Source organism: Mus caroli, chromosome 4 (genome assembly GCF_900094665.2).
Source record: "Mus caroli chromosome 4, CAROLI_EIJ_v1.1, whole genome shotgun sequence".
Taxonomy (NCBI): Eukaryota; Metazoa; Chordata; class Mammalia; order Rodentia; family Muridae; genus Mus; species Mus caroli.
In genome coordinates, this window is record NC_034573.1 from 108,040,960 (window position 1) to 108,063,680 (window position 22,721).

Below are 22,721 nucleotides of genomic sequence, written 5' to 3' on the forward strand. Positions count from 1 at the left end.
TATACCTGCTAGATGGGAGTTCTTCCTTAGAGCCCACACGTGCTTTCTAGTACTACTCACACAGCCCCTCTGCAGTCTGCTTTAACTAGACCGCCATTGCAGTTTTCTGCCATGTCGGCTTTGTTCTCACTAAACTTGTATCTGTTAATGTTTTCAGTCATCAAGTATCTATTGTTTTGAGTCAGGATCTGCTATATAGCTTAGGCTAGCTTTGAACTCTCTGTGTAGCTCAGACTGGCATCAAACTTGTGATCCTCAACTTCCCAGCTTCTTTCTGCGGGTGTGTGCCAGCATGCCTGGCACCACGTTTGCCCTGAATAAAACTCTGGAACAGGACAGCCAGCGGCGGCACTCCTGCTCTCTTACAGACCGCTAGGGAAGGCAGGTTTTAACTGACTGTCACTCCAACAGTGGCCGCCGTGCCGGTGCTCTCATCACCTGCAGGCCAGGCACTTCTTCGCCACCATCTCTCCTCTCAGCTCCTGTCTATTTTTAGGGGAGGCATTGATACATTATCACATTTAATTCTCAGAACAACTCAGTAAGGATTGCTATCCTACCTAGTTGTATAGATGAAAAAAACTGAGGTTCAGTGGTGTTTAATGACTTTTAAATGACTTCTAGTCAACAGCATAGCCGGGATAAGGAAGAGCCAAGGATTGGAACAGGATGTGTCTTACTTTTAATTCTGTGTTTTAACTACTGTATGATACAGACTTAAAAAATAATCCTCCTATGCAAGTGGAAGCCATGGTATGATTGGCTGCACTCTTTCCCTGTGCCTGGGATCTTCTGAGAAAAATAGGCAGTGCTTCATGAATTCTTTATGATAATTCTCTTGTTATATACCGATGTCTGTGTTTGTACTCCACTGTAAGTGCAAACAGTAAAACCCCGCTAGAGGCTTGAAGAGAAGGACTTGGGTGTGCTTAAACCCCGCTAGAGGCATGAAGAGAAGGACCTGGTGTGCTTAAACCCCGCTAGAGGCGTGAAGAGAAGGACTTGGGTGTGCTTAAACCCCGCTAGAGGCATGAAGAGAAGGACTTGGGTGTGCTTGGGGATGGTTTCTTTCCCCGTGGAGCACTTGAGCTCAGTCCTCAGGATGCTCGGCTGAATTTGAACCCTTGAGTTGGTCTGTAAAGCTTTGAGCAGCTAGATCAAGCAGCATTGCCTCACTCCTAGGAGGGCCTCTAACCCATCAGTGGGGCCTCCTGTGAGGGAAAATGGGTTTTGTCTTCACTTGATAAAGAAGTGGGTTCATAAACACAGTTAGTAAGCACTTACTGTAAACACGAAGAAGCATGGGTATGAGCAAGCCACATTTAGGTCCTGTCTTCGCCTCCTTCTGCCCTGTTCTTAGGGCCCAGGACCGCCTGTCTGCACTGGGCTATGCATTTGTGTGACAGCCAAGGAAAGAGACAGTTAAGTCCCAGAAGGGTGTTTGAACTGCCATTTGGGATCGCAGGCAGGTTGTCACACACAGACTAAGGAGCTTCTTCCCCACCACACTCACAAGAGCCTCTCCTCCGCGCGCCCCCCCCCCCCCCCCCCCCCGGCCAAGGCTGAGAGTACAGAGCAAAGCAGAGCACGCCTGGGTGAGATCACCACTCCTCGTGCTCCAGTGCAAGTGGCTTAGCTGCAGGTCACTGTCGCGCTCGCTCGCTCGCTCTCCCTGGGCTCAGGGTAAAGGAGAATCTCACTTGTCATCTGTTCTTGTGCACTTTCCAGAGGGTCGATGAGTGGATGGCGAAGGAAGGCCTCTTAGATCCAAACGTCAAGTCAATCTTTGTCACCTGCGGAGACTGGGACCTGAAAGTCATGTGAGTATGCAGAAGGCTTCTTTGCTTCAGGGCTTGGCATCTAAGGGACCAGGCCTTGTCTTTTAGGGCTTAAGCAAATTCAAGCCTGCTGGGCAGCAGGGATCCTTGGGTCTTTGAGGCCACCAGAGGTAGAGGAAAGCTGGGAGCTGTGGCTTCTAGGCGTCTCTGGAATAGGGCAGGGGCCCCACTAGCACTGCTGTTGTTAACCCTTCCAGCTGCTCACAGTAGCTCTTCTGATTGCTGGCCTATGTGTTACCCAGGAGGAAGACATTAAAAGAGGGTCTTGAAGAAAAAAAACCTTTGAAACAGAGTACATAATATATATTCAAAGTTCTCTAAGAACTTCACTCATTCTGTGAAGTAGGTACTATTACTTCTGTTTTATAACTAATGAAATTAAGGCTCCGAGAAGTTAAGTAAATTTCCCAGGGCCACCCTGCCAGGAGTCAGACTCAACAGTTGGCTCCAGGGTCCTTTCTCTTACTGTTACTATGTTGCCCTATTGTCTGGCACCTAAGACCCTGGTTATCAGCTGAGAGCTGATGTCTGATGAGAGAGGGCTGCTCTGGGGAGTTGCCCAAGTCCTCCTCCTCCTCTCTCATCTTCTGTCCCCACTGCTTCTTCTCCTTTGTCTTCTTATCCTGTCTGGCTGTGGAAGGCAGGACAGGTTCCTTTGCTGGGTTGACACTTTTGCTTCTTGTCTGTCCTCATGGATACCTGGCTTCAGACATCCCCCGGAGACTAAAGGGGATGGGGTGCTGTTTGCTGAGGAGTGATGGAATCAATACCACTGTGTTCTTTGTAACTGAAGCAGCAGCAAGCATTCTTTCTCTCCTCTCCCCTCTTTCTTCTCTTTTCTCTCTGTTCCCCCCCACCCGTGTGTGTGTGTGTGTGTGTGTGTGTTCCTGTGTGCACACAGAAGGTGAGTGTTGGTGAAGATGGGGCATACTATTGCTTTCAAATCAGGTTATATCTTCTCAGGGTCCCTTGTCCCTTGTATGGTTTTTTTAGACCCTGGTCATTGAGGTGAGCTTAGACCTCCAGTTGGGTGTCAGGCCTGCTGTTGGACTTCAGCTCTGTTGGGGGAGTCAGGAAGAATGATCTGCAGAACCCGTGGGCACACAGCACTCATGTGCGCCAAATGCTGTGCTCGCAGCCTAGCTGCACACATCTAGACCAGAGCGTCTCTGTGCTCCCACATGACAGGGCAGCTCTATGGGTTGGGTCTAGAAGTCTGGAAGCAGATGCAAATTAGAAGCATCAATGGCAAAGGTGAGAGGGCAAGGGTATTCCTTTCTTTGAAACAGGGCCTTGTATATTACTAACCCAGGCTGGCCTTGAACTCACTATATATGATGACTGCTGATCTTCCTGCTTCTACTTTTAAAGTGCTGGGATGATAGGTATGTTTCACCATACTTGGTATATGTGGTGTTGGCAACTGAACCCAGGGCTTGGTACATGCTGGGCAAGCACTTTATCAACTGGGCTACATCTCTAGTCTAGAAAGGCTGTTCTCATTGTGTTTCCTAAGTAGCTTTGAAACCTAGAGAGTCTTATGTGGGGCTTTGCAGCCCAGGAGAAACCATTCCCAAGTGGAAGATGCTTGGACCTGGTCCAGGGCCCAGCTCCTCCAGGTAGCCTCTCCCAGCCTCCTGCCCTTCCTTCCACTGTGTTCCTCACTGGCATCTTCATCCTCCTAGTGCTGGTGCTTCTGAGCCTTCTGCTGCCACTTGTGAATTGTGTGCACATGCATGCATCAGAGAACTTGATGTGCATGGGACTAGACACCATGGTGCTGGGCTTCTCTATTTGGAGCTGTCCCATGATGAGGGGCAGTTTTAAAGGGCACTGTTCTCATTGTTCAAGCCTCTTCTGGCCCATGCTACACTGCCATTCTGTGTCTTCATGAGAAACAGTGCCTAGATTGGGTTGCAGAATCCAAGTGTGTACTAACATCTGTCTCTGGTAGGAGGCGATGTCTCCCTTTTATAAACAGCAAACAAAACAAAGTAGAATACTTTGGGGCTCACAGAGATAAAGATTCAACTAAACAGAAAGGAATTCTAACACTTTACAGTTTGCGATGATTTGAGTCTGGTGAGGAAGCCGGGGCTCTGGAGAAAGGTATTGCCAGAGGAGCTGCTGCTAGGTAACAGGGTAGGGAGGAGGGCCTCCGACTGCCTTTAAGAAGCAGGACTGCACATAACTGCTGGGAAAGCTCTTAATTAAATGTGTAACAAAATAAAAGCAGCCAGAGAGAGACGGTAAGTAGTGCGGCGTGACCGTGCACTGCTTACTGGTGTTCTGGAACCTTGGTAGCGGCTGTCAGTGGCTCTCAGCTGAGCCACCCTGTACTGTGCGCCTGGCAAAAGCTGCTGCTGCGACTGACAAGGGTGTGTTAAATTGACACTCATAACTTGTTAGTATGTGGCTGACTTTGTATTCTGACATGCATTTCTAGAGTTAACTAAGTCTAAGGAATTCAGCAAATGCTCTCATTTCACAGTCCCGTTTCGGGAGCCCCGCTCCGTCTCCTTGCTGTTGTTCTTCCAGCCCCCAAGCTGTTCACATCATGGTTGTTGGAAAAGGCCTGATTAGTGCAGCACTGAGAAATGGGAACTGAAGTGGCAGGAGAAACCCCACTGCAGCAAAGAAATCTGCTCTTGTGACAAAATCGTTTTGTGTCCATCTTTCTTCAGAGGTGGATGAATTAATACTCCAGATTTGTAGGGCTTGAGGCTGTAGTCCCAGGTACTTACTAAGGTGAGTTTTAGTTTAATGGGCGTGGATTTAATTTTCTTCCCCCTCACCCCCTTCTTCCTCCTCTCCCTCCTCCTCCTCTTCTTCTCTTCCTCCTCCTGTTATTGTTTTGAGACATAGTTTTTCTGTGTAGCCCTGGCTGTCCTGGAACTCACTCTGTAAACCAGCAGGCTGGCCTCAAACTCAGAGCTCTGCCTACCTCCGTCTCCCGAATGCTGAGATTAAAGTTGTGTGCAACCACCACCGCCACCACTCTGTACTATTCTTCTGTACTTTTTATAGAAAAGATACTTAATTGGGTTTAGTTTACTTAGTTCCCTGTTCCTCCCTGACTGTCCTTTCCTCATCTTACCTGTTGTTCCTTGGCACTCCCCAAGGGAATTCTTGTTCCTCTGCTTGGCCAGTTGGGGAGTGTGCACTCTTGGGGTGGAGGGCGGATAGCAATGTAGATGGTGAGGAGTGAGACCTGTACAGGGGGCCATTTGAAGAACTTGAGCTCTAGCATGTGGTCTGTAGCTCCAGGCTTACCACTGAACAGAGCCCAGGTGGGCTTTTGTTCTAAGAAGATGGACAAAGGACAGAAGCAAGACTGGGGGACAGGCTGACTGGAGGGAGGCACAGGCCCTCAGTGCAGTTTGCCAAGAGGCTCTTTTTGGATAATTGAGCACTATCCTGAGTAAAAGAGAGGCTGGGGCTTGCTCAGAGTTGGTTCAGGGGACCCTCATGCTACAGGTAAGAGCAGGGCTGGCACTGGTCTTTAGTTGGCTACATGACTTCTGGGGTGTGCATGCTCTATCCCGTGCTTGCACTCTGCATGGGTGGACCTAGAACACTGGAGGTTTAAGAAACTCTGGAGATTAGAGTGGGCTTTTCTCACTGTACTCTTGCTCACTGCTGGTGTATGGAGTGCACACTGGGCATTGTGCTGTAGCCAAGTTGAAGAGTAAAACTGTGAATTGATGCGACAAGAGACCCATATGAGAGCACTGAGCTAGAGGGTCTGGTCCTGGTCAAGCTGGGTCTTCTAGGCTCATTCAACAAAGCCAATCAAGTCATCCTGAAATAGTCTTTAACTTTGTGTCTTCTCATTCTTTGGCTCCCTCCCCTTAGTCACTTTTGCAATTCATTCTTTCCTTAGTTTTTCCTAAGTCTTGGTGATTTTTGTTTTTGAGACAGGGTTGTATGTGTATGTGTATATGTGTATATATCTATATCTGGCTATTCTAGAGCTTGCTATGTGTACTAGGCTAGTCTTGAACTCACAGAGATCTCTGCCTCCGGAGTGCTGAGATTAGAAGAATGCTCCATAGTGTAGGTGTTTCTAAATGACTGGTGTTGCTTCGATCCCTGGCCTAGCTTTCATTTTCCTTCATTCTAGTCTTTTTTCCCCAAGAGAAATTACAGCTAACATGATCCTGCCAGAGACAAGAGGTCTTCTCCATCAGCTGCTCGAAAGCCAAGCCTTGTACCCAGATGCCTCCTGTGCCTCACTGCCCTTGCCTTCCCCTCTATACACCCTCCTGCAATGCCTGCCCTGTCAGAAACCTGAGAACCACCCTTTGTCTAGCCACAACCAGTTAATCTTGAAATGCTGTTGACCACTCTAACCAGAGCTTTCTCCAGGTGGTCTATTCCCTAAGCTCTGACTCCAGTCAGGTCACACCTCTGCCTCAGCCTGTGAAGGCAGCCTTAGTCTCAAGGTCGGGTGTATACTGTTGGGACTATTGAGGCTCTTGCTTACTTCCTTCAGGACTGTGCACCCTTCCCCCCACCCCCACCCCCACTTCCATGTTCCTGGAGCCTGTTTACTTATTCCTTCATGGAATTTTATTGCAGCTTGTCTGCAATGAGAGGAACTTGTCTATTTCTTTCACTAAATTGTGAACACTGTTGGAATCCTCAGACAAAGTTAGTAGTTGTTTAGTAAATATTTAGAATTTTGAGATGGAGGTAGTGTTGGGGACCATCCTAAGACCTCATGTTTGCTAAGTTCACAGTTGGTCACTGAACTATGCTAACAAGCCACATAGGCCAGAGTTTTAAACAAAGAACAGCTGAGTGGCCCTGGAGCACTTCTGCTCTGGAAAAGGGCAGAGGGTTGAGTTGATCTGGGCCTGGGACAAGGAGCTTGTTCCTGGGCATGTGGGAGGTACTGTATCTGAGAGGTTTGTGCCTCTGGATCTGGAGGCTGGGACTCCTGGACGGCTTAAAAGCAGAGAGTAAACGCAGCCATCATTTGTGGAGCACTTTCCAGCAATCTTTTGTATTGCTTACACATAGTCATTTAAGTCTTACCACAGTCCTATCAATTAAATTATTTTTAAAAGTTATTTATTTACATTTAAGTTATTTTTAAAAAGTGGTGTGTGTTTATGCTCTGCCATGGAAGCAGAAGTCAGAGGAGCACACTGGGAATTGAACTCAGTAAGGCCTCGAAACAAGAGCTTTACTTGGTCAGCCATCTTAGAATCCCGAAGGATTTCTTTTTGTAACACTCTTTCAAAAGTTTTAAAAATAAGTTGAGAGAAGTGGAAGAGCTCCGGAGGTGGCTTCTGTGAGGAGACATTTTCTCAGGCCAGGATGCCTGGCTGACTAGCCGATTTAGGAGACCTTCCTCCTATCTTCTCAGGTCTGCCGTGGTGGCTGCAGTGGCCTCTTTGAGAGTCTATTTTCTCAGGCCGAGGCGCCTGGCTGACTAGCTGCAGGAAGAAAGCCCTCTCCTTCCATCTCGGGCAGGTACTGGTGGCCTTGGCTGAGTGGGTGACAGAGGACCTGGGTGGCTGCTTCCCCTCAGACCTTGCTGTGGGAGAGGAGACAGCAACGGCAGTATGGAGGCGGTGGGGCCTAGCGTGGTGCTGCAGAAACTGAGGCTTATTTGAAGTCCAGCAGTGTCCAATAGGAAAGCACTGCAGCTTGCTTCTCGTGGTCAGACATCCCAGCACTGGATAGAGGGACGCTGATAGAGACCTCTACCATCTCCAGATTGCACTAGCTCCTCCTTGGTAAGAATTCAGAGAGGAGGGAAAGGGCCAGTCACCATGATGAATACCATGGCAGGTCAAGAAGAAGAAGGAGGAGGAGCCCGAGTCCGGACTTGTACAGGAGAAATGGTGATTCTGACAGGAAGAGCAGTAGTAGTCACAGGGTGAAGAAATCTCACAGACATGGAATGAAGAGCTGTGAGAGGCTCAGTTCACCCAGAAGAAGAAGAAGAAGAAAAAAGGATTACAGTCCGGGCCCTCGAGCCAGAGCAGGAGGAGCCACAACCGCAGCCGCAGCCGGGGCCGGAACCAGAGCAGGAGTTGGAGCCAAAGCCGTAGCCTCAGCAAGGTCCAGAAGTCGTGGCAGGAGGAGGTCAGGTAGTAGAGACAAAACCACCTAGAGTCCCAGATCTAAATAAACTTGGTTTTTGTTTTTGTTTTTTAAAAAAAGTTGAGAAACTATGGCTCAAAGAGATAAGTAATCTGTCAAGGACATACAACCTGTTCGTTGGCAGAGCAGGGATTTGAACCTAGGCCTCTGCCTCTAGAACCATTGTTGGATCATAGCCATTGACCATCTGTTTCAGTCCTTGTTTTCATGATTCACACTCTGTGATCTGGTAGGAACACCCATCTTCCTTGTCTGTTGTTGCTCTGAGGGCCAGAGCCAGAGCTGTCTGATGTTGGAGCTGTAGACCTTCATGTTCATTTTGGGATGAAGGCATGGTTGTCCAGGATATAGAGGGCATGATTTGGCACTGCCGGAGAGCTTTCTTGCAAGGCCACAAATAAATGAATCCTCTGATCTGTGCTTTGTTTGTCTTGTTGTGTTGCTTTTAGTTCAAGATAGAGTCTCAGTGTTGTAGCCCAAGCTGGTGTTGTGATCACTGTCCTGACTTAGCCTCTAAAGTGCCAGAACTCCAGGTGTGTGCCACTCCACCTCGCTCCTCGGGTCAGTTATAAGAAGTCCATAGGCCAGTACCATTTTGGATACCTAAGTCTCATGTTTATGTTTGAAAGCACAGAGGTTATCTCATCATGCCCCTGAGCCTATGAGCCTTACCCCTTGCCCAAGAGAGTGAGAGTGCCAGTTAATCCCCAGCTCTGAGCTACATCACGTTTGATTAGCTACCTGCTGGGGGAACAGGCCGTAGTAAGAACTCCCTGCCAGTCCTGACTTGTCTCATTCCCTGTTACTTTTATCTGTCACTGCAAGCACTTGGGTTCCCCTCCTGAACTAATTAAGTTTGCATGTGTTTAGACACATTGCCAAATAGGGCTTAGCAAAGCGGAACTGAGTTACATCTCTTTCTGAGTAGGGAAGCAAGGGTATATGAACACTCTCTTTGTGGACCAGAGAGAAGCACAGCTGACAGGCACTGAGTGTGTGTGCAGATAGATGATGGACACCTGCCTGCCCTGGCTCTCAAGAGTTACAGGCCTGCAAAGCAGTATTTGAATTAGCTCACAGGTCCATGTGAAGGCCCTCCTTCCAGCAGACTTAGTGAATTGGCACTCTGTGGGCTTATAGTGGAAAGAACATGAGTTTCGAAGTGTGCTGGTTCTCTGTGTACAGGCAGAATTGAAAGTCGAATTTACTGGGGGTTTTGTAAGCAGTGGTCAGGGCTGTGTGTTGTGCAGCCTCAGTCACCTCGATTCTAGATCCTACCAGGTAAAAGCAAGCAGAGTATAGTGTGGCCTTCTTAAGAGTGTAACAATTCTGTAAACACAGCTCAAAGCCCAAGTGCTTCCCTTTTGCCTAGAGGGCAGTTTCCCCCACTCAATCTTCTGTGCCCTATAAGATGGTATCTGGGAGAGGTAGAAGGAAGGAGACTAGATTTGCTGGCCAGTAAGCTGACTCAGCAGGCAAAGATAGATGCTTGCTAAGAACAGAGTTGTCTAGGATCTTTCCACACTGAAAATGGGACTCAGCCCAGTAGATCACCATAGTGAAGTGACAGACGTCAGCATGTTTTTGTGACAAATTCTAGTGCCAGCTGGTCTGATGTCTGAGATGCCCTGTTGTACAGTCTCCCTGGGTCCTCTCCAGACAACAGTTAAGAAGCAAGCCATGTTATAGACTCTTTCTGAAGTAAGGGATCGGTGTATTGCTTACTACAAGTCAGAAGAGTCAAGTGAAAGCGGTAGGGTAGAGCCTCCATCCTTTATATAGGGGGCTAATGCATCCCCATCATGATAGAACTCTTGATGGGGAAGATTGTTCCAAGTCAACGCAGGCTCACAAGCTCATGAGATGAGCGGGGGCAGGGGAAAGGATGTCCCAGAGCTTGTATTCTGGACCTTCAAGTTAGAGTCTCAGCTCAGAGAGAGTCAGAGAGAGTGGCAACCAGACCTCCTGCCCTCCCTTCAGTTTCCCTAGAGCACTCTCGTCATCAGAGGTGCATTGGGTTAGCCCCAAGAAGGCAGCTTGAGTTGATGGGGTCATGTTTCAGCTGCAGCTAATCCAAGTCACTTGATATAAATCTCCCTGCTGCCTCTTCCTCCCTCCCATTGCCAACCCACAGACAGGGAAATGAATCCTGGCCCTCACCCTGAATACATCATGGCAGGCTTGCCTCTAATGAGAGAGGGCCATTCATTGTGGGGTGAAGCTCCCTGCAGAGCCTGGGATGCCATTAATTAAAGAAGAGCCACCTGAAGCCAGTCGTGCGGTGCAGCCTGCCACGCTCAGATGGAGTGGTGGTGGGGTAGCCTCGTTAGTCTGACAGCTTCTTGGGCTGAGAGTTCTTGGGCCTGGAGGAGTGAGAGGTGCTCCCCCACCCCCACTCCTGTGAGCACAGACACCCCTGGAGCTGGCCTACTCAGAAACATCTGAAGGCCCCTCCTGTGGGTCTTGGGCCTAGAACCAGCATTAAAGGGATTATCTACTTCTGAATGCAGCCAGAGCGCGACTCCTGGTTCCCAGCCTTTGCTCCTCCTAGAGCTGCAGGTTAACAGGCCTCTTACCATGCCACCTTCCCTTGCTACCTTTCACTGGGGCAGTAATCTGTCTTGAAGGGACTTCAGAGGGTCCCTGAAAGAGAAGCTCTGTTGTCAGCTTTTTCTGCTCCTTTGTGGGTACTTGTGGCTTGGGTGACAGTGAAACTGCATTGACAGCCTCATTGTCTCACCCCTGGGAAGGTGTGGAAGGGTTAACTCACTGTGATGATTATAGAATCCCTGAATGGAAGTTTTGCCCAGCTAAAACAGATTAAAGAGAAGATGCTGAAAGTAGGAGTAGCCTCTTTGGCCTGGTACAGAACTGGTGATTGAATGGTTCTTCACTTTTGAAAGGTGTTGTAGAAGCAAGTGTTGGCTGCCTAGAGTCTAGCCCTAGGATTTGCTATGTAGAGCTCTCTAGGACCTACGAAGTACTATGCAGAGAGCATCCTTAGCACTTCTTCTTTGGTGGCAGCAGGCCTGGACCCTTTGAGACCTTCCTTTTAGCCCAGAGTTGGGATAGCCCAGCCATTCTCTGCACCTGGATTGTCAAGAAGGCAAATTGGGTTCTGTGTCTGTGGTTCCAGAACAAATTCTGGAAGTCTGGCATATTCTTTCTCATGGTGGAGTCTTGACAAATAGGGTGCTTTAGAGGGCCTAATGGCCTATAGCATGGGCCATTCGGTCTGTCTGTCCTCCTTGAGCTCACCTGACATGGATTGCAACCTCCCTCCCATACCACACCTGGGCTGAGATATAGGGCCTGCTCCTCTGTGTGAGGAACATTTTAATCTTCTTGAGTCTTAATATACTGAAGGTCTGTATGCTCTCTGTCAGAGTGAAGGCTAGGGGAGCCTGTCTCTGGGTAAAAGGAACTACCACTGCTCTTGGAAAATGTTAATTCTTTCTTTTGTGTGTGGTATTTTAAAGCCAGTACTTCTTTTCTAAGGTCTTGCCTATTATTTTTGTGACTCTTGAATACCAATTTTGGGTTTTTTTTATTACAAACAAACAAACAAACAAAATACATCATGATAGGAGCCCACAGATCTTGTGGCCCAGACCTAAAGTCCCAGCTACTTAGGTTAAGGTCAGAACATTGCAAGGTCAAGGCTTACCCGGGTAGACTACAGAGCAGTTCCAGACTGACCCGGGCAACGTCATGTCATAGGAAGCCTCGTGTCAGAGTGAAAAGAGGACTGGGTATGTAGTTCACTGGTAGATTGCTCGCTTAGCATGCCCAAAAACCTAAGTTCAATCCTTGGTATCCCCTCACCCCCAAATCAAGGCATATAGGTCTAACAAAGCATGGAAATATAATCACACACCATTTTGAATGACACATTTGTGTACGAGTATACACCTGTGTCACCATCATCCCAATCAAGATTTCCCTTATCTCAGAAGGTCCCTGTGTGCCCCTCTCCAGTTAATAATGCCTACCCCTGCCAGCTAGCCATTGCTTTGACTTATGTGGCTTAGGGTGTTATTCTCCACCCTCATAGAAATTAAGTCATAAAAAATACACTCCTGGTTTGTTTGTTTGTTTGTTTGCTTTTTTGTTTTTCCAAGACCGAGTTTCTCTGTGTAGCCTTGATTGTCTTGGAACTTGCTCTGTAGACTGACGATCTGGCCTTGAACTCTGAGATCTGCCTGCCTCTGCTGGTGTTGGGATTAAGGGTGTGCACCGCCACTACTGTCTGGCCAAAATGTACTCTTCTATGTTTGATTTATTTTGCACAATAGAATAACAGATAATGCATGTGGTTGTATAGGTGACTTTGGCCTTTTGATTGTTGTTTAGTATTTCACTGTTTTGCTATAGTCCACTGCTATTTTCTCTTTGTTGGAGCATCTGCCTCCTTTAGGTATTTAGCATATGTTTGCTGAATGAGTATATGAGTGTTTGGGTTTTTTTTTTTTTTTTTTTTTTTTGGTTTTTGATATAGAAATATCCCTGTGCCTCTTGACTTCTATAAACTCCTGTCATTCTTCAAAATCCATTTGCAGTCCACCAGCCTTGCCGCCTTTGTCTCCTCTGGAATCCATCCTGGGTTTCCTTCTTTCCGAGGTACAGGCTGGGAGACAACTGACCCTGGGCCCATAGAAGAAGCCTTTGAAGCTTCTGGTTCATTTGTTTCTTCTGTCAGTAGATGAGTTAAATACCAACTGTGTGCCTCACTGTTTTAGGAATTGAGGACATAGTAGTTAACAAAAAGCCAAGACTACCTCAAGCAGCCTGCCTTCAATGAGTTTGTCCCCTGCTGTATGTAACTGGCCTGTGTCTGCCATTTAAACTCTCAGGCCAAAACAGTGTTGGTCTTGCTCTGACTCTCTGTCTAGTGAGGTTCTGCAGGAGCGGGGTGGCAGTGTCTTTGACAGGGCTTCTCTCGGTCTTAGAGCCTTCTTCCCTTTCTGTTCGTGATGCCTCGTCTGCTCCTACAATGTGGCATTGAGTTTCTCAGTATTGCTGTTTGCCTCCCACTATCCTGAAGCCTGATTCACTCTGTGAAAGGAGAGAATTAATCTTCACCTTTCTGTGCCTGCAAAGGTGAGTGACCTCTGTTGTGTCAGTCCTTGCCAATCTGTCCCTCTAATTCCCAGCCATGGTAATGGAGACATTATTCTGTACTCAAGCAGACCACCGGTTCTCCTTCGAAGATGATGAACAGGTCCAGGCCCTAGGAAAGAAAGACAGGTCAGCTTGCAGTCAGTCGTTCCTCTCAGAGGCTTATGGGGCTAGAAGGGCGTGGCTCCTGAGCAGCTTTGCTCTTGAATGCGATTGCTGGATTTGAAAAGGTGAGATTCCCTGTAATCCTGTTCTTCCCTACCATACCCGCGCTGAAAGGGTGGCTGTATCAGTTGGTCCAAGTGAGGTTTCTTTTGACAGGCTCTAACAGCACCTGCAAAGGGCAGCCTCAGTATGAGGCAGGGAGAGTCAAGGAGCAGGGAGCTGGGGAGTTGAAGGCCAGGGAGCTTTGTGTTTCATTTGGCATGGTGGCCTGTGCTAAAGGAGTTGTGGATTGTGGGGTTTAGCTTTGTAGAGTTTGGGAAGGGTAGAGTTTGTGAGTGGGTAGGATAAATTCTCAGTGTCCCTGGCTAAAGGGTGACACAGCTCAGACTTCATAGTTCTGTAAAACTGATTCTTCCAAAGCCTGCGAGAATGTTGGTTTGGGGAAGAAAGCCAGCCAGCCCAGAGAATCCCAGGAGTCTGACAGGCCTTTTTCTCTGCGATTCTTTCTTGCAGGCAGCCCGAGGCAGCCTGTCTCTTTGTTAACAGAGTGACAGCAATGTGACACCATGGAAATAATTACTAACAAATCACGATGCTGACTGCAAACAGCTCTGTGTCTTCAGAGGCATGTCAGGGTGCATTAGAGCAGGACTGCAGGCGCGGCAAAGGGGCTGAGCTGCTCCTGTGCTCAGGCGCCCGGCTCCCCACCCTGGCCTCTGCTTTCTGTAGCTCATGTACTGCCATGGTGTTGGCCTTTGCCTGTTAGGTCAGCTAAGGGCCAGCTGGGTCTGCAGGTGGCTTGTGGCTGGTCTGGATTCCTTTGGGCAGATGGCCAGAGTGCTTTCTTTGCCAAGGGCACCTGGGTAATGAGGAGAGGTGAAAGGGTGCCCCATTTCTCTGATTTGAGACCTGCTTCACCTGCCATGCTTTAGGGTTTAGGGTGGTAGTACCTGCTCCAGCAGGACCCAGAGGGAAGGGAAGCCTTGTGTCTGTGTTAGCTCAGCTCCCTCCCCCCACCAGCCCTGGTTTCTTCTTCAATTGCCATAGTCAATTTTTGGTAAGTCGACTTTGTCCATTCCCTCTTGGTTAGCAGAGTGATTGCTCTGACTGTCAGGGCTGTAAATAATGTTCCTGTTGTGTGTGGCTGGAGGCAGCACATCGGGTGGGAAAGGAGGGGATGGAGGGGCTGCGACGACAACTCAGCTCCGTTGCTCGCCCCCTCCCCGCTCATACAATATTTATCCAGGGATGGGAGTCAGATGCAGCGACCTCAGGGGTCACCCAGTTAAATAGCTTCTGAACCTCCCTGCATTCTAATTGCTGCAGTTGTCCTTTGCTCTGGAGACTTCTCCTCCCCATTGTCTGCTGAGGTACACACTAATGGCTGTCCTCCCTGGCCCTGCTGGGAGGCATGGGAGGGGGCAGTGCTCATTGCTACCTTCCTTTCCCTAGAGATAAAGGAATCCAGGGCCTGTTAACAAGTGGCTTTAGCCAGAAGGACATCATCCCTGGTTTCCCTCTCTACCCCTTGCAGACCTGGCTGGAAGAGTTTCAGGCAGTATGCCTGGTGGTTGGCACCAAGAACCTCCACCCATTTTCAGTCTCTGTAGCCAGAACTGTTGACTCTGACTGTAACCAGACTCATGACTCCCTCCAGTGCTGCCTGGACAGGGGTCAGACTCTTGACAGGGATATTATCCTAACATTCCCACGTACAAGATTTAGAAACATCCAGGGAGTGGCATTTCCTGTAGTAAAATGCTACGTTTGGTTCAAAGATCGGTCAAAAGCAGTTTGTCTGGTTCTTTGGATGTGGGTTTTAGATGGTGGAGCATAGTAGCAGGGGTTCCCCTGCTAAGGGTGCCATGCGTCAGCCATATCCACCAGGACTTTATCTGTAAGTAACAGTTCCTTCCACTGTAGTGTTTCTCCCCTAAGGAATGCTGTAGGGAGCTGCCATGGAAGGTGTTAAGACACAGTCAGGCAGCAGTGGCTTGAAATCAGCCACTGAGACTTACTCTGGGCCAAGTAAGTAGTGTGCTGGGGACTGTGGGAGCACTAAGTGATCAGAGCTAATTAAAGGGCAAAGTAGACTGAAAATACAGTAAACAAGACAAAAAACAAAGGGAGAAATACTGTATGGGGACATAATTGGCTGTAATTTTTAGTGGTAAACTCTTTTCAAAATAACACAATATTAAGTTAAGCTGTACTGGCTAAAGCTGGGGCACAGTCCTATTCTTTCTTAGTCCATGAAATAGCCTGATCTTTCTCCTGAAACCCCTAAGTCTCAAACTTCCTAGAACACAGTTTGAAACTCCCTAAGCTTGTTCTAGAGCTATTGTGCCAGGAGCAGGACTCTGTAGAGTCTGAATGCTTGCACATCTTGAAATAATCAGAAGATCTGGAATCAGGGTAGAGAGGACCAACTAGAGGCTAAAGGCAACAGCTGTGTCCTTGTGCACTTATATGGGAGCAGAGGTCAGACTACATCCCAGATCTTGAGTGCCAAGAGGATGCCTCTCTGCAGAGCCTCCAGGGGGCATTGTAGGCCATACAAACATAGTTGAGGCATAGGGTCAATATGGCCACAGGCCAGGTGGAAAGTATGCTAGGATGTGTTGGGCATCTTGGAGACAGCTTAAGCTCCAGGTCTTCCAACCCCAAAATAAAATAGGTCATTAGCCAAGGCACTGGCCAAAGTACCCTAGAAGCTTCCTATCTGGTGCTCAGCCTCCTCCCTCTACTCTCCTCCCTGATAGCCTTGTGTGTTAAGGAGCTCTGTCCAGGTCCTGGTAGCAGTTCCAGTACTTTCCACACAAGTGAGCACTGTGCCACAGCATGGACACTGGAGAGGACCTTGCTAATTGTTTCCCTAGACAGGCACTGGAAGGAATAAGTGATGGGATTTTCAGGACACTTGTAGCACCAGAGAGGTGCGTGCTACACTTTTCCACAGGGTGTTTGTAACATTTATGTGCTTCCTATGGGTTCTGAGGGGGAGGGATTGCAGGATAGTCAGTAGGTGGGCTGTAAAAACTAGGAGCTGAAAGAGCTGGAAAGGTGGATTAGCAGTTGAGAACACTGCTGCTCTTCCAGTTCCCAGAACACACATAATGAATGACTCACAGCCATCTCTAACTCCAGTCCTAGGGTATCTGACATACATGCAACATACATACAAACAAAACACTCATACCCATAACAATATAAGTTATTGGGGCTGGAAAGATGTCTCATTGGTTAAGAGCACTGGCTGTTTTTCTAGAGGACCTGGGTTCAGTTCCTAGCACCCACATGGAGGCTCACAACCATCTGTAACTCCAGTCTCAGGGCATCTGATACTTCCTTCTGGCCTCCTCAGGCACTGCACACACACACACACACACACACACACACACACACACACACNCACACACACACACACACACACACACACACACACACACTGCACACACTGCACACACACACACACACACACACACACACATACTACGTGAAGACCAAGCACTGATACTCTATGTAGAAATACTCTACATATAGCTCCTTTAGAGTCTTTAAGCAGAGATTTGGCCCTAGAGATTTGAGGTTGGTTTTCCTTGGGAAAACAAGGAGCATAGCCTAAGGGGCATCCCAGTGCACCCGCCTGCATTCTGGTTGTTTGGGAACTCTCCCTAGCAGCATGTCTGGGAACAGTTCCAGCTGTGCTGCCAGACCCAGACGCAGGTGACGGCCTTTCGTTTGTACTGTAGGGAAACCAAGAGGAAATTAAATGTCATCTGCCCCCTGCACAGCAGGTCGCTGCCAGATCAGACACTGTTGATCAGAGTTGTGCAAAGGGCACCCAGGGGAAGGCTTCCGCTGCATCCATGTCCTCTGAGCTGTAGCGACTCCCAGGTGATGGCCTGGCTCACTCCCACAGCTTTCTCTTCCTGGCTGGGCTCACCCTGGCCTAGAGCCCAGCCTAATGCTATATGGCAGCTGTGGACGATGCCATGCCAGAGAAGCATGTATACCAGTGGGAAGGAGTGAGAAGGGCAGGGTCTGGCAGTAGAGAATACACAGGAAGCAGCAAATAGACCTGGATTCAGGTTGTGGGCCTGTTGGTGGGGATCTTGGGAAAGTCTCAAGAGCACTCACAACCTCTTTGGGATTTGGTAAATGTCATATGTGTCCCCTGACATCCGTGGGAAGTACTTTCTACAGAACAGGTGTGGGGCCTCCCTCACCCCATCTTCCCCAGGTCTGTAACATGTTGACCTAGGGCCTCCCCGTGGAGTTAGCTACAGCTGCTATGAAGTAGGGCAGCAATAGGCTGGCCAGGAAGACTCAACAGGCTGCCTTTTGCTGCCTGGGACCTTTTTTTCCTTGCCCTCCCAGTTGAGCAGCCCAAGGCCTCTGAGGTAAGTCTGGGTGATTGTGGTAAAGCAAGGTGTGAGACCTGCCGGAGGTCACCATCTAATGGGATCTTAACTGGCTCTTTCCAGCCTCAAACTTGTATGTCCCTTCCTGTTTAGAGGACGACTTCAGGATTTGCCCCACCCCCACCCTTGACTCCCCTCCCCTTTTAAAGTTCTAGGTGTTCTAGGTGGACTATAGTTCTCAGTTCTTCAATTACATATTTTACCAAGGCTTTGGGAAAAGATGTTTTAGTACTGACAGTGTTCTCCCAAGAAAACTCCCCACCTTTCACATCACCCCCACACCCGCAGCTGCAGCATGGCTGCTGCTGGTGAAATTCATTAGTGCTCGCTGACAGCAGTGGCGACAGAGGCACTCACTGTCTGTTTCCCGCTCCCTCACCCTCCGTGCTGCTGCTTCACGCACACTGGTATTTAAATCTGATGGGCTGCTTATAGACTTCTTGTACCATGACAAGTTTGGGGAGGGGGTTGGGGAGGAGGAGACAGACCAGGAGCCAGCTGTCATGCTGGTATTTGAGACACTACTTTCTCCTGACCCTTTGCAGGCTCCAGCAAGTGTATCATCTTTCTGAAGCCTGTGGTTGGAATTGTAACCTGCAGATATCCCAGAGGGTGGGAGCAAATGTGGGGGCAGACTGGGCCGATAAGTCAGCAGTTCAATCCCCCAGGGCTGTGGGCAGTTGGGGAACAGCGGAGGGACAGTGCACATGCTTGTTGAACAGGGGGTAAAGCTGAGTCTCTGTAAGTGCTACAGGGTGTTGCCCTCCATTACTAGGAACCAGGAGGCTCTTCTTCAGCGGTGGCTTCTAGATTCGTATGCTTATGCTGTGGTTGTCTTCCAGATAACCTAGGAGCCTCTGAGTATAGGAGGCAGGCTTAAGTAGCTTCTGATTTGAGCATGTTTGGGGTCAGGTAAGGTTTCTCCGTGGTGTCTAGAGAGGGCAGGGGGCTCTTGGCTTTTGTACCTGGTACTTGTGTGCTTTGTCCTTTTTTTTTTTTTTTTTTTTTTTTTCAGTTTTTTGAGACAGGGTTTCTCTGTGTAGCCCTGGCTGTCCTGGAACTCACTTTGTAGACCAGGCTGGCCTCGAACTCAGAAATCTGCCTGCCTCTGCCTCCCAAGTTCTGGGATTAAAGACTTGTGCCAACCACCGCCCGGTGTGCTTTGTCTTTAAACTTGAAAGAGGAGTCCCTAGTTTCCCCCTTTATCTTGTAACTCCTCCCCTCAATCCATTTTGAAGCTACTGAGTGATTTTAGAACATTCCCCTTGGTCATTTACCTGCAATTCACTTTTCTGGCATTTTTCCTTACTTAGTCTCATCTGGCCCAGAAGCATCTTCACAAACCTTTGTAGGCTCACTGCTAGATAAGCAGTGTCTGCTTATCTAGCCAAATAGCTCCTCTGAGCCCATTTTCAAAGTTTGTTTCCCTTGACTTTAAGTCTCATAGAGTAGGTGATGGAGGTGATGTTGCTTGCTCAAGGACAACAAGCACTTGATAATAAAGCCATACGGCCGGTTTGGGGTGAGGGATGGGGGTGTGGTGCGCTGCCTACCCATTGAGAGCCTTCCCAGCACCTGGTCTCACCATGGTGGAGGTCACGGAGGAACAGGACAGGCTCCTCTCTCCTCCTTTCCTTATCAGGTCTTGTCAGTCACTGTCAAAAGGGCAGCTATTCAAGATGATGGACTGGTCTGTCAGAGGGTTACTCCAGTGCAGGGTAGACCAAGCATTTTTTTTTTTTTTTGGTGGAGGTAGGAGGTCTGTAGACAAAGGTATATTCTTTTGTTGTTGTTTGATTTTGTTTGGTTGTTTGGTTGGTTGGTTTTTCGAGACAGGGTTTCTCTGTATAGCCCTGGCTGTCCTGAAACTCACTTTGTAGACCAGGCTGGCCTCGAACTCAGAAATCCACCTGCCTCTGCCTCCCAAGTGCTGGGATTAAAGGCATGTGCCACCACGCCCGGCTGTTTGTTTGTTTTTCAAGACAGGATAGCCCTGTGTAGTCCCTGGCTGTCCTGGAACTTACTCTGACTTGAACTCAGAGATCCACCTGCCTCTGCCTCCCAAGTGCTGGGATTAAAGGCATGTGCCACCACGCCCGGCTGTTTGTTTGTTTTTCAAGACAGGATAGCCCTGTGTAGTCCCTGGCTGTCCTGGAACTTACTCTGACTTGAACTCAGAGATCCACCTGCCTCTGCCTCCTGAGTACTGAGATTAAAGGTGTGGACCATGATGCCTGACTCATAAGTATGTTCTTGAGCTGTCAAGGTCCACTTTTGATGTTATCAGCATCTGTAATCCTGTAGTTCCTGCTCTTTCCCGAATCTAGCACTCCCTGCAGCCTGTCTTATAGGCTTCTAGCCCTCCGTTTCTGTCTAGGGTGACTTTTCTTTGTTCCCTCTTCTTGCTGATTCCTACCCTGAGTGCTAGGCCTGATTGGGGTAGGCCTGTGTTGTCTTGCGACATGGCATATCAAAAGGGAGAAGGAAGATAACTAGGTTTGAGAAGTATTTAGAGGCTCGAGTGTTAATTTTTTATCCATCAGCAGTGGCTAAGTGGGTGAATTCAATTATGAATCTGCTTTTTCTCCACCCTCCTTTCTATGATGTTGTGGTTCAGAGTTGAGACAAGGAACCTGTTGAAATGAGAAACCCCTATTTCCTAGCTTGACCCCCTTACTAATTTGGGTTAAATTGCTGTGCTATTGCACTGGTGACACATTGTGTCTGCCTCTGTTTGTATAAGAGAATGTAGTGGGGGAGGAAGGACCAATTTGTGCAGAGATAAAAGGTGTCACAGGCAGATAACTAACGTTCCAGCCTCACGCCTGCTCTCATTGTTGCTCAATTTGCTCCGTGTATAAGCCCAGCCTTCCCCTCTTTCTTCCTTCCCTCCCCTTGGTCATATTTTACCTCTATGCCACAGTGTAATGATGCCCTGCGTAGTGGGGGAGGAGATGGGCACCTCTGGCTGACAGCCCTTCCTGATAACCAAATTCCAGCCCATCCATCACTAGCCACTCTCCTCAACTCGAGGAAAAGTGATCATGAAAGGCGGGCTGTTCATCACCAGAGCTCTGTTTATCTCCTCTGGGTGGGGAATGGAGGCAGGAGAGACAAAGAGCCATGTCCCCAGCTAAGTGCTGCCCAGGTTGGTGTGACTGGCATATGCTGGGTGCAGACTTATGCCATGTAGACTGTGGCACTCTGACTAGGTGACATAACAGACTGGGTTCCAGGGGTGTGGTGTCCTTCCTGAGGCCCAGCCTCTTCACTAATAAGAGTATCATAGAGAATTGTGGCAGTTCTGAAACAGGACAGCTGGTGACAACACTCTGAGACTTTGTATGGGTGAATGAGGAGGCTGCATGGAAACAAGCTGTGTGTACCTCAGAGGGGTCTCTTTGCAGGGTCTTTTCTCTGGCTTCTCCTGACCCACTCCTTTCGATGGCTGGGCCTCTGTGCCTTCATGGTCCACTGATGATTTGAGGCATTCCTTGCCTACATGTCCCAGGAACACAGCGGTTTCTACAGAGTGATGTGTGCACATTTCAGTGCTGTTGACCTCCAGGACTGACAAGTCACTCTTTGAGTCCTGTGAGGCAGAAGGGAGTAGATGATGACTTCAGCCTGCTGTTCCCCTCCTCTTTAAGTCACACTCCCTAGCTGAGTTTACTGGTTAAAATTTGAAAAGAGAAGAACATTTAAGAAAGGTTGTCCACAACCTTTCTCAGCACAGGTTTCTGCTCTTTTGTTTGTTTGTTTTTTTGAGACAGGGTTTGTCTGTGTAGCCCTGGCTGTCCTGGAACTCACTGTGTAGACCAGGCTGGCCTTGAACTCAGAAATCTGCCTGCCTCTGCCTCTGCCTCCCAAGTGCTGGGATTAAAGGCGTCTGCTCTCTTGCTGGACCTGCCCTTTGGACGGTCTGTCAAACCTCTGTGATCTCCTTGACGCAGACCTAGCAATGGTCCCCCATGCTCTGCTCACCTGATCTTCAAAGTTGAGCTCCTACTTACAGTGAGTGGTTCCACCTTGGCTATACCCATTAGCAAGGGGTGGGGTGTGCGAGCTCCCTTAATGAGCAACTCCCCTGCTTTGGCTGGCGCCAAGCTAGCCACACCTGTTTGCTATCAAGGCTGTCTGGGCCAGACCAGAGCGGTTCAGTTGCAGGTGGTAGGCCTGAAAGAGGGCTGGGGTGGGGAAGGTGGGGCTCCCTTTGCTTTGTTGTCTGTTTGTGGGGAGAGACTTTTTCTAACAGCGCTATCCTCCCATATCCTCTCTTCTTTCAAAGCGAAGTTCTCATTTTGTTATTTAGAAGCTCACTAGGAAACTTAAGAAGCACCTCAGCTTTCTCTAACTTCTGCCAATCAGAAGCAAGGATCCTGGGAAACATCTGATGTTAGGTTTGAGGTTCTGTTCTGGTGACTTGAAGGGCCACTGTGATCAGAGCAAGACCATGATAAATGCCAAAGTAGGGCCCCTTCTGCCTCTAGCCTCATACCATTTGAAGAGTGATCATGTACCTTGTTTTAGAGCCCATAGACAGGACTGCCATGCATGTGTTGGGGTGAGGGGTGTCCTTAAAAGGGGCCTCCTTGTATTCATGAAACTGAAGGAAGTTTTGATTTGGTGGGGGAAAAATCCCATTCCTTTTTATGGCCTGGACATAATTGGGTTTTTTCTATTGGCCATCAGTGATGTCATTCCGACCCCTCATAAAGAAGGGGAAATCACACCTGTGGACTCGGTGCATAAAATTTCATTGGGCAACAGTAATAAGCATGACCAGATGATGTTTGGGCAGTTGGGGAGCTTTGTGCCCAGTGAATCCAGCTGCATGGAGACCTGGGCACCATAAACTTGCCTGCACGTTTATGCCCGTAGGCTAGTTCAGGGCCCACTGCCAGTGGCTCTTTTCCTTGGGATCAGTATCTGGCAAAAACTCAGCATTTTCCCCTTAGTGCCAGGAACCTTTGCCCTTTTCTTTGCCAACTAGTGGAACCAGGTGTCTACTGGGACCTGCTGACCTTAGCCTGAGATGCCTAAGAATATTGAGTTAAAA

The 22,721-nt window shown here is 48.7% G+C and overlaps 1 protein-coding gene across 3 annotated transcripts in view; it reads left to right on the top strand.

Moving 5' to 3' along the window:
- The window catches only part of Eri3 (ERI1 exoribonuclease family member 3), a 124,337-nt gene that overhangs the window by 41,199 nt on the left and 60,417 nt on the right, over positions 1-22,721 (top strand). For all 3 annotated transcript variants that reach the window (XM_021159298.2, XM_021159299.2, XM_029476773.1), the window contains one exon: positions 1,729-1,820. In XM_021159298.2, coding sequence (XP_021014957.1) covers positions 1,729-1,820 — 92 coding nt within the window. The remainder of the gene's footprint in view (positions 1-1,728; positions 1,821-22,721) is intronic.